Source organism: Hesperophylax consimilis, chromosome 7, assembly GCF_061612785.1.
Source record: "Hesperophylax consimilis isolate HC1 chromosome 7, BYU_Hcon_1.0, whole genome shotgun sequence".
Lineage (NCBI taxonomy): Eukaryota > Metazoa > Arthropoda > Insecta > Trichoptera > Limnephilidae > Hesperophylax > Hesperophylax consimilis.
In genome coordinates, this window is record NC_142842.1 from 14,803,468 (window position 1) to 14,817,152 (window position 13,685).

The 13,685-nt window shown below is 50.4% G+C and overlaps 2 protein-coding genes across 3 annotated transcripts in view; both read left to right on the plus strand.

Moving 5' to 3' along the window:
• The window catches only part of axo (axotactin), an 86,552-nt gene that overhangs the window by 9,213 nt on the left and 63,654 nt on the right, over positions 1–13,685 (plus strand). The window lies entirely within an intron of this gene.
• LOC149422350 (uncharacterized) lies at positions 5,018–11,554 on the plus strand. Its single transcript, XM_089633565.1, has 3 exons — positions 5,018–5,420; positions 6,396–7,502; positions 7,605–11,554. Exons 1-3 carry the CDS (start codon positions 5,018–5,020, stop codon positions 11,552–11,554), a joined length of 5,460 nt encoding a protein of 1,819 aa, XP_089489691.1.

A 13,685-nucleotide genomic window follows, 5' to 3' on the forward strand; every position in this document is an offset into this window, starting at 1 on the left:
TAAACACAATTTGAAACTTGTTTTCGTTATTCTCATATGACGGAATTCCACCAAATAATTGTTGTTGTTGTTGCAAAAATTGAATTTTTATCATTTTATTATTTTATCAAAGTAGATTACGACTAGGACGCACTAGGCTCCCGCAGCAAGGATGCGCAGCCAACATTATATTAAAATGTATTCAAGCTAACGCACCCAAAGGCCGCCAAAGATAGTAGGCTGAGGAAGCCTGTCGATGGGTGGTGATTTCTGGCTGCGGGATGCCAGTAAGAGCTAAGATGTATGTGATTGCCTTAGTCATAACTAGAGCGCCCTTGTCTGTACAGTGTACAGGCAGGGGTGTTATGTTGCTACACGGTTGGGCAGCCTTGTGAGGCGGGTTAAGGAAAGAATTTATTGATGAGGGTATTGAAGAGGCTCGGATTATGTATGTATGTAAATTATGAACAAAAAGCAATAAGGTCGTATGTGGTATATCTATATATTTTTAAATGACTTCACTAATTTAAGAACGCTAAATAAAGAATATAATTTCGCATAAAATCCATTAAAATATATGAGAGGAAACCAAGGCGCACAACGCATACCGCTAGGTGGCGATAGTGCAGCATGTTGCCTTCAGAATGTGTGAGAAACGTCAGAAGTTGGAGGTATTAATTACAGGGTATTTGCTAGCAGCCGGACCAGCCGAACTGGTTGTATAGGCTGCTACAATTGCCACCTCCAAATCTTGGCTAACTTAAGCCTAAGTTTTAGATTAATTTGAAAAAGAAGAATCCAACAACATTTTATCTTATGTGTGTTTTGATCAATAAAAGGACAACAACAAAAAAAAATTAACTCATGATGGAAATAATGTTGCCTGGACAGAAAATACTGTGTAAATATTACTCCAGAGCTCAATGTTCGAGATTTTTTGCTGCTTGAGATATACAGGTAGATTTCTACTTTATGTTTGGAGTTCTGTAGTGAAGATTAGTTGCGACTGAGAACAAAGACGTATTTTAAGATTTTCATCATATTTTACACTGCCGATTATGTTCACGAGTGCGCACTCATACATACGAATACCTTACCTACAGTGAAAAACTAACCATTAATTACTTTGCTATACAAAAATGCAAAGGATTAGAATGCGAACAAGAAAGCACGAGCGTACAGAGGTGTCAATGTTTCGATTTGAACTTTGAGTAAGGAGCCCACACATTTTGGGTTTTTATGACCAAGCGGATGCTAACCATAAGTGATTTTAGACGGTTTAAATTGGTGTTGTTTGTTGAACTCCTTTAGTGTGTGGCAATTTGGACTTGTGGCATGTTTTACTCTTATTTAATCGCTATGCTTTTCAGTGTGGCATTCTTTGTAAAGACCCGGCAGAATATTTTAAGTAGGTACTTATTACATTTTTTCGTACTGAAAAATATTTTCGAATTCAATTTGGTGTGCAAACTAAAAGTGCCCTGTTATCGCTAGATTAAAATTTTCCTCGGAGTTGAGAATATCATGGACGTTGACATTAACGTAACACTTTCGATAATATTCGCACGCACAATTAATGCACTGGTGGATGTTGCTTTTCCGCAACAGCATATTTTTTCTAAATAAAAACAAGATCATCAATCAAACTTGCTAATTAAAAAACGTGAAATTATTTACATTAAATGAAATCAAATTTGCTTTTTAATTTAAGTGTCACTATCAAAATTGAAACTATTTTTGTGAAGAATTATTCAGACAAGCGATGAAGTAGTTTCCTACCTATAGTGTAACATTTTAAAAGAAAATATTTTTCATTGTCTTTAAAATTGGAATTACAATATCCCAAATATTCCTTGGTTTTTTACGGGTCTGCGCTAGTTGTATGATAAAAACATTTTTTCAAGTTTATCAGAAAGACAACAATTCAAAATATAATATGTAATGGCTTTATGTACGTTTTCACGACAAAACCGACGGACGTCAATTCCAAAACTTAAATTCAACTATACAACCAATGAGGTTTATGGATAGAGTCCATATTCCTTGCAAAACCAGTTTTAAATGCTGTTCCTGTGCGGGAAGTAGTAAGGGGGTTGTGGCGGCTGTCGATATCGCCTGAATCCGACTGCGAACGAACTCAGCGTGCGAAGTCACCGGTGACCGGTACCGGCGCGCCAACTTTAAGCGCTCCTTAAATTTTTACAAACATTAAAAAGCCAATTTTCTGATTTCTACTAATAATTACAATAAAACCTTATTTACCGATGAAAGATTATATCATTACTTTCCCTTTCTTTTTCAGGGTACGACTTGTACTGAACGCCAATATTGGCTATATTTATATTTTTTTACCTCAATGTATACAAAGATGTATTGTTTCCCATTTGTTCGTTCATAGACAGAGCAAAAGACACCCTTTACAGCCTATGCACAAGTAGAGAACAAACCCGTTGAAAAGGTATTCCAATTCTTCTTTTACGATTCCCCTTCCCTTCCCTCCCCACATAACACCCTCATTCTTTTCCCAATTTTAAATGTGCCATAATTCTACCGCTGCGGGCAGAACAATCATTTTCAAATTATATCGAGCGTTTTCTTTTAAGATATATAATATAAAATTAAGTTATAAAAAGAGAAACGATAAAAACATAAAATTTGATATTATCAGTGGAAGTTTGAAACCAGACATAAAAATAAGGTTCCTTCTAATGTTTTTTAAAAAGAAGAAATTTTATAAAAGTACAAGTAAATATTTTACTATTGGTATAATTAAAACAAAAACTGATTTAAGTAAATACTACTATAGATTTTTTCAAAGATTGTCTGTTGTGAGTTGTACATTTTAGGGGCAATAAAATGAATATGTATTTTACGTTGGTTACATAAGGTTCCTACACCATCATAACGAAAGTAGAAGATAAAAACTATTAAATATTTTTAGAATACGGTGATATCTCTGCATCTGCAAAAAATTGAAATTCTGTAAACTGAGGTTCTTCTTTTTTTCTACAATAAAGGAAATTTTATAGAAAAGTTATGCTTTGCGGGTTCATTGCTATAACAAGTCCGCGATTTTTCGTGCGCATTTTCATTTGTATGCTAGCATAAACCTGCGAATTATTTGCTCAATTTTAGCAGTGAGAAGATTATCTTTTGATATCCAAATATAAATATGATTGCATACATTCACGGCGCTCTTTATTACTTTTGGTCCAAGTTAAACATTAGACGGTGTATTTTCCATCCTTGTTGAACAATTTTATTACCTCGGCGCATGTAGGCGTTTTATAAATTGTTAAAACACGTCGACGTTTCGCATTCTTCTTACATTACAACTTGAGCGGGGTCAAAACGTCACCGTTATAAGAAAAAAATACAGATTTCACACTAGAAAATAAAATAGTTTAAGCAGTATACGGCCCTCCTAATACAGGTAACGAACGGACGAACAATTTTTTTAAAGTTCCATAGAGTTCACCATTCCCGACCCCATAGATAAGAATGTCGGTGTGTGTATGCTTCGAAATGTATGTCTCCCTATAATAATAATAACATGGCATTTATATAGCGCAGTTTAGTGTCATTTCACTCCAAGGGCGCTTTGCTATAACAAACTTTAAAAACGGTAATTAGTATTAGTGGTCATGTTCTTAAAATTATTCCTACAGTGTGCCTTACCCAATACAGATCTAATATTATAACAATTGTACCGGACGTACCTCCACTGACTTGAATTAATTTGCATAAATCTGAATTTACGCAGAGGCAGTTCATTTACAAACTCACCTCTGCGCATATTCGAATTTATGCAACAAATTTCTCTATACAAAATCTGTACCTAATCTTATCTGTGTAAAACTTGTAGAACTATAAATCTTATCTGCTGATTAATAAATAAAACCACGGGGTCAAGCAGTCATCATTATAGACAAAAAACAAAGGCTTGACCCCCCGACACCGTCTTATAAATTAAATACCTATCATCTGTACAAAACATGGAAGATTTGCATGAAGATTTGAAATTGTGCAAACGCGGTTTCCTTTACAAAACTCGCCGTTTGCACAAAATTGAATATTGTGCAAATCTTCCCCTTTAAATAAATGTTTTCTCTCTAATATGTAAATTTGCACAAGGTTTGAAATTGTGCAAACGCAGTTTCCTTTACAAAACTCGCCGTTTGCACAAAATTGAATATTGTGCAAAACTCAATTCCCCTTTTAATATGTATGATGTCAATTCCCCTTTTTAATATGTAATTTGTGCAAACTCACAAAAATGTATTTAAATAAAAATGACCGGGCAAAGTGGTTTGAAGAACAGTCAGGGGCCAAGTCAAATTCGTCCCCTTCCAAGTTACGCAACAACGGCGCTCATTCCTGTGACAAATTCCGGGAACCCAAAAATAATTCTCGGAATTTGTCGCTAACAAAGGGAGAGCTAGGCCCGTTGGTCCTTTAAAAGGCGGACAACTTGTGCAATTCGGGAGAGAGCCAGCAACGATCGGACCATCAACATCTCTCCTGGACTGCCCTGACTGCCTTCTTCAAGCCTCTTCTGCCCTGGACCTTCACTGCAACCTGGCCTTCTTCTTTCTCCCGGCTCCCTGGTGTTCATCAAGAAGAAACTGTCACAATAGTCGAAGCGTCCCTAGTCAGGGCGCAGGTTCCCCCCTACCTTCCTCCCCCCTGCCTTATACCTTTCTCCCACATTTTCCCCATTTCTCCCTTTTCCCTATATTTTTCCCCATTTTCCCCACATTTTCCCCATTTTTCCCTTTCGTAATTTTTCCCCATTTTTTACCACATTTTTCCCCATTTTTGCATTTTCCCCATATTTTTCCCCATTTTTTCCATTTTTTCAACATTCTCCCTACCTTTTCCCGACCTTCCCTTCCAAGGCGTCGAAGCGGCCAGCCGGCCACTCCCGCTATATCGTCTGTGCGGCCGGCGACTACAGTGCCGTCCCGTACATGGTCCTTCGAGCCGCGATCGCCTCTTCACGCCTTCACTCCTTCACGCCTTCCAGTGACGTCCCAAGATGCCGTCCCTGCGGAGTGGCCGCGAGGCTTCAGCCTCCACCCCAGATTCACAACCCGACGTGGAGCTGGTGACAGGCCCTCACCCCGCCGGCCCTGCCGGCCCTCACCCTGCCGGCCCTCACCCTGCCGGCCCTGCCGGCCCTGACCCTGCCGGACCTGCCGCCCCACGCGCTGCCAGCCCTGCTGACACTCACTTTGCCGGCCCTGACAGCGCACCGTCCTCCGATGCAGAGGAGGATTCAATCACAACAGAGGACACGGTCAGGCAGCTCCGGAAGGCGAACCGGACAATGAGCAGGCAGCTCGCTGTGCTGCTCGCAGCCCTCCCCACCGCGACGCAGTACCTGCCAGGGGCGGACCCCCCTGGCACCCACCTGGGCGCCTACCCTGGTGCGGCCCCTGGTGCGCACCCTGCCGCCTACCCTGGTGCGGCCCCTGGTGCGCACCCTGCCGCCTACCCTGGTGCGGCCCCTGGTGCGCATCCTGCCGCCTACCCTGGTGCGGCCCCTGGTGCGCACCCTGCCGCCTACCCTGGCGGGCCCCCTGCTGCGCCCGCTGCTGCGCATCCTGCCGCCTACCCTGGTGCGGCCCCTGGTGCGCACCCTGCCGCCTACCCTGGTGCGGCCCCTGGTGCGCACCCTGCCGCCTACCCTGGTGCGGCCCCTGGTGCGCATCCTGCCGCCTACCCTGGTGCGGCCCCTGGTGCGCACCCTGCCGCCTACCCTGGTGCGGCCCCTGGTGCGCGACCTGCCGCCTACCCTGGTGCGGCCCCTGGTGCGCACCCTGCCGCCTACCCTGGTGCGGCCCCTGGTGCGCATCCTGCCGCCTACCCTGGTGCGGCCCCTGGTGCGCACCCTGCCGCCTACCCTGGTGCGGCCCCTGATGCGCACCCTGCCGCCTACCCTGGTGCGGCCCCTGGTGCACATCCTGCCGCCTACCCTGGTGCGGCCCCTGGTGCGCACCCTGCCGCCTACCCTGGCGGGCCCCCTGCTGCGCCCGCTGCTGCGCATCCTGGCGCCAGCCCTGGCGAGCACTCTGGCGCAGCCCCTGGTGCGCACCCTGCCGCCTACCCTGGTGCGGCCCCTGGTGCGCACCCTGCCGCCTACCCTGGCGGGCCCCCTGCTGCGCCCGCTGCTGCGCATCCTGGCGCCTGCCCTGGCGAGCACCCTGGCGCGCCCCCTGGTGCGCACCCTGCCGCCTACCCTGGTGCGGCCCCTGGTGCGCACTCTGCCGCCTACCCTGGCGGGCCCCCTGCTGCGCCCGCTGCTGCGCATCCTGGCGCCTGCCCTGGCGAGCACCCTGGCGCGCCCCCTGGTGCGCATCCCGCTGCCTACCCTGCTGAGCCCCCTGGCGGACCCTCTGCTGCGCCCGCTGCAGCACATCCTGGTGCCTACCCTGGCGCACCTCCTGTCGGTTACCCTGGCGCCTCATCTCAGAGCTTCTCGCCGCTGTTTCCCCCGCAGCCGACCGCCGATGAGACTGCCCATCACACCAGCGAGTGGGTCCGACAAGGCGCCGACCCGTTCCTGGCACAGCTGAGCACCCTGCTGGCTGACGCCATCCGCTCCACGCGCGCCCAGGACAGCCCTCGTCCCTCAGTAGAGGAGGACCTTCGGATGACCGCCCTCATTGCCCGGCAGTCCACCGCCAAGGACCTCCCCATATTCTCGGGCGACCCCCTCGAATGGCCGGCCTGGATTGCGCAGTACGAGCAATCCACCTCGACCTGCAAGCTCACGCTGAGCGAGAATCTCATACGATTGCAGCGTGCGCTTAAGGGGAAGGCGAGGGAAAACGTATACTCGCTCCTACTGAACCCGGACCGCGTGCCCGAAATCATTTCGACCCTGGAGGAGCGGTACGGCGGATCGGGTTCGATAGCGAACCTTATGCTGGACAAGGTGAGGAAGCTGCCCTTCCTGTCTGCCGAAGCCACCTTGGAGGAGATTGCTGACTTCTCCGGGACAATCCAGAACCTGGTGGCTTCCCTGCGGGACTTGAGGACGGGAGGCTACCTCACCAACCCCGCCCTGCTGGCCGACATCACTGCCAAGATGCCATGCACATTGAGGATGGCCTGGCTGCTGGAGCTGCGGATGCTGGGGCAAACAACCCAGTCCACCATCCTCCAGTTGGCAGCATTTCTGAGGGGCGTCGCCGGCGTGATCCCGGTCAGCGGGATGGTGGATCCCTTGAGATCCGGCAAAGGGCGCCGGGAGCACGTGCTGGCCAACGCTGTGGCCACACCGCCAGAGGGGAAGGCCAACCGCCCACCACCACCCGTAGTGAGAACAATAAACAAAAACAAAGTGAAAAGTGCGTGCGCTCAGTGCGGTGAGCCACACAGAACTCGGGAGTGCCGCGAGTTTATTGCCAAACCGCTCTCCCTCCGGTGGGAGACAGTCCGCACTAACAATCTGTGCCGCAAGTGCCTGGAGGCGCACCACTCCAGGGACTGCAAGGAGACAGTGTGGTGTGGTGTGGGTGAGTGCCGCTACCCGCATCATCGGCTGCTCCACCGGGAGACGGTCGCGGAGGTGAACCTGTGACGCCAGACAGTGGACAGCCGCGTGCTGCTAAAAATAGTGCCGGTTGTGTTGCGGGGCCCCACGGACGGGGAATTGTCAACGTTCGCTCTTCTGGATGAGGGATCCACCGTCACCCTCATCGACGCTGACACCGCAACGCAGATCGGCGCACGCGGCCCAGTCCACAGTCTGCGGCTGCACGGAGCGAAGGGGATGTGTACCTCCGACGCCCGCTCCCAACGCGTGAAGCTGACGATCCGGGGCGCTGGATTGGAGCCCACCTTCAACATCACCGCCCACACAGTAGCTGACCTGAGCCTGCCGGAGCAGCGCGTTCCTGGAAGACGCGTCACCCCAAAACTCTTGATCGGGCAGGATAATGCCCACCTTATCGTGTCAAGAGAGGTCCGTGAGAATAGCACTACTCGAATAGTGTCACGGACCGCTTTGGGGTGGATCGCCCACGGAGGCTCGAGCCTCAGCAATGACGGGCCAGCTACCACAATGGCCCTCCAGTCGGAGACCGCTGCAGATGCCCGCCTGAGGGAGTTGGTAACATCCAACTTTGCCGTCGACTCCCTCGGCGTCACGTCTGCGGCGAGAGTCAATGCCATGGACACAAAGGCCATGGCATTAATGGCAGAAACCACCCGCCCCCTACCTTCTGGGCGGTGGGAAACTGGCCTCCTGTGGAGACACCCTGACGCCACACTACCCGACAACCGGCAGTGTGCGCTGAAGCGGCTCCAGTCCCTCGAGAAAAAGCTCGCAGCGGACGCAACCCTGGCAGCGGCGTACAATGACAAAATGACGCAGCTTGTCACCAAAGGCTACGCCAGACGCCTCTCCCCCAATGAGGCGTCGCTCCCTGCCCCACGGAAGTGGTATCTTCCCCACTTCGCCGTCACCAACCCGAACAAGCCAGGGAAGATAAGGGTTGTGTTCGACGCCGCCAGCCGATGCCGAGGGACGTCACTTAACGACCAACTGCTCACTGGCCCTGACCTGCTGTCCTCTCTCCTGGGGAACATCCTCCGATTCCGGGAAGGCGGTATAGCCATTGCCGCCGACATCCAGGAGATGTTCCTGAGGATCCAAATCAGGAAAGAGGACCAGTCTTCGCAACTTTACCTGTGGAGGTCGCCGGACCGGCAACAGCCGGACACCTACCAGCTGGCGTCCATGATGTTTGGGGCTACCTGCTCGCCCAGCAGTGCCCAGTACGTGCGGGACAGGGTGGCCGGTCAGTACGAGCACCAGTACCCGGCCGCCGCAGCAGCCATTCGTTCACGGTTTTACATGGACGATTACCTGGACGCAGTGGACAACCCTGACGAAGCTGCTGCCCTAGTCCGAGACGTAAGAGCCCTCCTTGCAAAGGGAGGGTTCCACCTTACGAACTGGGCCTCAAACAGCCTGGACGCCATCGCCGATGTGCCCCCTGAAGACCGCGCCACCTCCACGGTAGCTATCAGCAGCGGGAGCAGCGAGACCGAGAGGGTCCTGGGACTGGTGTGGGACCCATCTACCGACCGCTTCATCTACACTTTCCTGGAAGCGGCCAGTCTAGAGGAAGCCACACGGCCTACAAAGCGGCAGCTCCTCTCCATCGTCATGAAGATCTTCGACCCGGTGGGCTTCGTCTCCTGCCTCACCATACGGTCGAAGATCCTACTGCAAGCCGTGTGGCGTTCGAGCGTTGGATGGGACGACCACATCACCTCGGAGCACGCTGAACGCTGGAGGGACTGGATGAGCCTGCTCCAGGAAAGCAGCGTCTCCATCCCACGACGGTCGCTCCGACAGAGGTCAAGCAGCGTGACCCTGCACCTCTTCTGCGACGCCTCGGAGCAAGCTTGCTGTGCCGTCGCCTACTTCGTGGAGGAAGTGCAGGGCACCCTAAAAGCCACCTTCATCGCCAGCAAATGTAAGGTGGCACCTCTCAAGCCGCTATCCATACCCCGCCTTGAGCTGCAGTCCGCACTCATGGCGGCTAGATTGGCCAGAACCATCCGGTTGGAGAGCCAAGCGAAGATAGCGTCAACCATCTTCTGGACGGACTCGACCACAGTGCTGTGCTGGTTACGCACCGATCCACGCACATACTCTGCGTTCGTGTCCAACAGGTTGGGCGAGATAGATGAACTCACCTCCATAGCCAATTGGAGGTGGGTCCCCACCAAGCAGAACCCGGCCGACATCGGCACCCGGGACTTGGAGCTGCCCGACCTGTCTCTCCAAGGAAGATGGTTCAACGGCCCCGCCTTCCTCACCACACCGGAGAGCGACTGGCCAAAGGAGCGCACCCTCACGAAGCCAGACGACCAGACCCTCGAGACCCGGCCCCGACACTACGTCGGGCACATCGCCACAGCCGGAGAGGCCCTACCTCTGGTCGAGAGGTTCTCGTCATGGCACCGGCTGATCCGGGCTACAGCGTGGATGCTACGCTTCATCAGGCGCTGTCGGACGGGCCCAAACCGTCCCCCCGAAAACTCTTTACGAGCAGACGAGCTAACGGAGGCTGAGCGCAGATGGGTGAGAAGGTCCCAAGAAGACGCCTTCTCCACTGACCTGCACACCATTCGTCTCAGCCAGGCGCTACCTTCCGCCAGTCGTCTCGTCAGTTTGGCCCCCTTCCTCGGACCTGATGACGTTTTGCGGATGGGCTCACGGCTGAGGGAGTTCACCGGAAGCACGAGCGTGGCGAAGACTCCCGTGATCTTGGATGGCACCGATCCATACGCCCGACTGCTGATCCGCCACTACCACGAAAAGGCGGACCATCCAAGCACGGAGAAAACTGTGGCCGAGATCCGGTGCAGCTTCTTCATCCTGCGCCTCCGTACCATCAGCAGGAAGATCAGCCACGACTGCCCCACCTGCCGCTTACGACGGAGCAAGCCCTCTCCTCCACTGATGGGGGTTCTCCCGCCGACCCGCCTGGCGCACCACGTCCGCCCCTTTACACACTGCGGACTGGACTACTTCGGGCCGATGGAGGTCACCGTCGGCAGACATCGGGAGAAGCGCTATGGAGCCCTATTTACCTGCCTCTCCACCCGCGCCATCCATCTGGAGCTAGCGGTCTCGCTGTCTGCCGACTCGGCGATTATGGCCTTACAACGGATGACCGCCCGAAGAGGTCAGCCCAAGGTGTTGTACTCGGACAACGGGACGAACTTCCGTGGTGCGGACGCGGAAATTCGGGATGCCACGGCAGCCCTGCAGCAGGATGACAGGATGACGGACGCCATGGCTACCAAGGGCATCGAGTGGCGATTCATCACCCCCCTCAGTCCCCACATGGGGGGAGCCTGGGAAAGGTTGGTGCGCTCGGTGAAAAGAGCCCTGAGCGCCACCTTAAAAGAGAGGGCGCCAAGGGAGGAAACCCTGCGCACAGCATTGGCAGAGGCTGAGTTTGTGGTCAACAATCGGCCACTGACTCATGTCTCTGTCGACCCGCGGGACGAAGAGCCCCTCACCCCAAATCACTTTCTCATGGGGTCTGCCGGGAACCGCCCGCATCTGTCACTCTACGACAGCAAGGAGGAAGAGGTATGTCTCCGTCGCCAGTGGCGTATCAGCCAACAACTCGCCGATATGTTCTGGAGGCGGTGGCTCCGTGAGTACCTCCCCACCCTGGGCGCCCGACAGAAGTGGCACCACCCGACTGACCCCCTCAGAGCTGGTGACTTGGTGGTCATCTTGGACCCCGCGCTGCCACGCAACAGCTGGCCGCGCGGACGTATCGTCGAAGCCATCCCAGCTGCCGATGGCCAAGTGAGGACAGCCCGGGTCCAAACAGCCACAGGGACGTACACCCGCCCGGCTGTAAAACTCGCCCTCATCCTCCCCGCACCAGCACCAGCGCCCGCACCGGCACCAGCACCAGCGCCGCCCTCTACAGCACCCGGACCACGGATGCCGCATGGGAGCCACAACCCCCAGCGGCCCAGGGGAACCGGACGTCGAGGACGCCGCCGACCTACACGTCCGGACCGCTAGGCGCAGCCGTGACTGCACCGGGGGGAGAATTGTACCGGACGTACCTCCACTGACTTGAATTAATTTGCATAAATCTGAATTTACGCAGAGGCAGTTCATTTACAAACTCACCTCTGCGCATATTCGAATTTATGCAACAAATTTCTCTATACAAAATCTGTACCTAATCTTATCTGTGTAAAACTTGTAGAACTATAAATCTTATCTGCTGATTAATAAATAAAACCACGGGGTCAAGCAGTCATCATTATAGACAAAAAACAAAGGCTTGACCCCCCGACACCGTCTTATAAATTAAATACCTATCATCTGTACAAAACATGGAAGATTTGCATGAAGATTTGAAATTGTGCAAACGCGGTTTCCTTTACAAAACTCGCCGTTTGCACAAAATTGAATATTGTGCAAATCTTCCCCTTTAAATAAATGTTTTCTCTCTAATATGTAAATTTGCACAAGGTTTGAAATTGTGCAAACGCAGTTTCCTTTACAAAACTCGCCGTTTGCACAAAATTGAATATTGTGCAAAACTCAATTCCCCTTTTAATATGTATGATGTCAATTCCCCTTTTTAATATGTAATTTGTGCAAACTCACAAAAATGTATTTAAATAAAAATGACCGGGCAAAGTGGTTTGAAGAACAGTCAGGGGCCAAGTCAAATTCGTCCCCTTCCAAGTTACGCAACAACGGCGCTCATTCCTGTGACAAATTCCGGGAACCCAAAAATAATTCTCGGAATTTGTCGCTAACAAAGGGAGAGCTAGGCCCGTTGGTCCTTTAAAAGGCGGACAACTTGTGCAATTCGGGAGAGAGCCAGCAACGATCGGACCATCAACATCTCTCCTGGACTGCCCTGACTGCCTTCTTCAAGCCTCTTCTGCCCTGGACCTTCACTGCAACCTGGCCTTCTTCTTTCTCCCGGCTCCCTGGTGTTCATCAAGAAGAAACTGTCACAATAGTCGAAGCGTCCCTAGTCAGGGCGCAGGTTCCCCCCTACCTTCCTCCCCCCTGCCTTATACCTTTCTCCCACATTTTCCCCATTTCTCCCTTTTCCCTATATTTTTCCCCATTTTTCCCCACATTTTCCCCATTTTTCCCTTTCGTAATTTTTCCCCATTTTTTACCACATTTTTCCCCATTTTTTACCACATTTTTCCCCATTTTTGCATTTTCCCCATATTTTTCCCCATTTTTTCAACATTCTCCCTACCTTTTCCCGACCTTCCCTTCCAAGGCGTCGAAGCGGCCAGCCGGCCACTCCCGCTATATCGTCTGTGCGGCCGGCGACTACAGTGCCGTCCCGTACAACACTAAATACACTGTTTATACAAAGTGATGAAAAAACTTAGAATAACAATAACAGCAGGACAGGATAAAACAAGAATATTAAAACCACAACATAATATAAAACTTGAGGCAGTTTGCGCTCAGAAATTAGATTTTTCTGAGCAGACATTTTAAAAAGGTACAATAAGGAGGCAACCGAAACCAAACAATTACCGGAAGTTTTAGAATATGGCTTATTATAAAATATTGAAAAGAAGTTAAGATTTATGAATGGTAACATTTTTGAAATAATTTTGATTTTAAAGCCCGTTTAAATTCAACCAAATTCTGGAGATTAGTAAGAGCTAAGGGAAGTCTATTCCAGACGAGTTTAACTGTTAAAAGTTTTTAAAGTGAATTTTGGTTTATTCCGTTTGCAGATTTTAACAAATTTTCATTTTATTGAGCCAAGTTATTGTAATTATTAGGTACAATATATCCTTATACAAATGTCAGATCTTTCGTGTGATTCTATATAATTGAGATAATAATAGCACCATGGACACATTTTAAATAACTTTTATTAAAACGGAAAATCCCTCAAAACATGAGAGACCCCCTCGAAACGTGATCGACTCATTCAAATAACCAGTCTTAACTAACTATAAAAATATATAGTTTTATCAATCATCCTGAATATTAATTGAAAATAAATTTTAAGTAACCCTGTATGTTAATAGAAAATAAATTATAATTTAGGACGGTATAACCCATAACCTAGTTCAGAAGTTTTTCCAGCAGGATATATTTAAAGCAAAAAAAACACTCATTCAGTATTTGCGATTAGCACTCTTGTCCGACT

Coding starts and splice junctions, on each gene's coding strand:
- LOC149422350 (XM_089633565.1), top strand. CDS start 5,018: ATGCCGTCCCTGCGGAGTGGCCGCGAGGCTTCAGCCTCCACCCCAGAT. Junction 5,421..6,395: donor CTACCCTGGTGCGGCCCCTG/GTGCGCACCCTG, acceptor CGCCCGCTGCAG/CACATCCTGGTGCCTACCCT. Junction 7,503..7,604: donor GACAGTGTGGTGTGGTGTGG/GTGAGTGCCGCT, acceptor TGCTAAAAATAG/TGCCGGTTGTGTTGCGGGGC.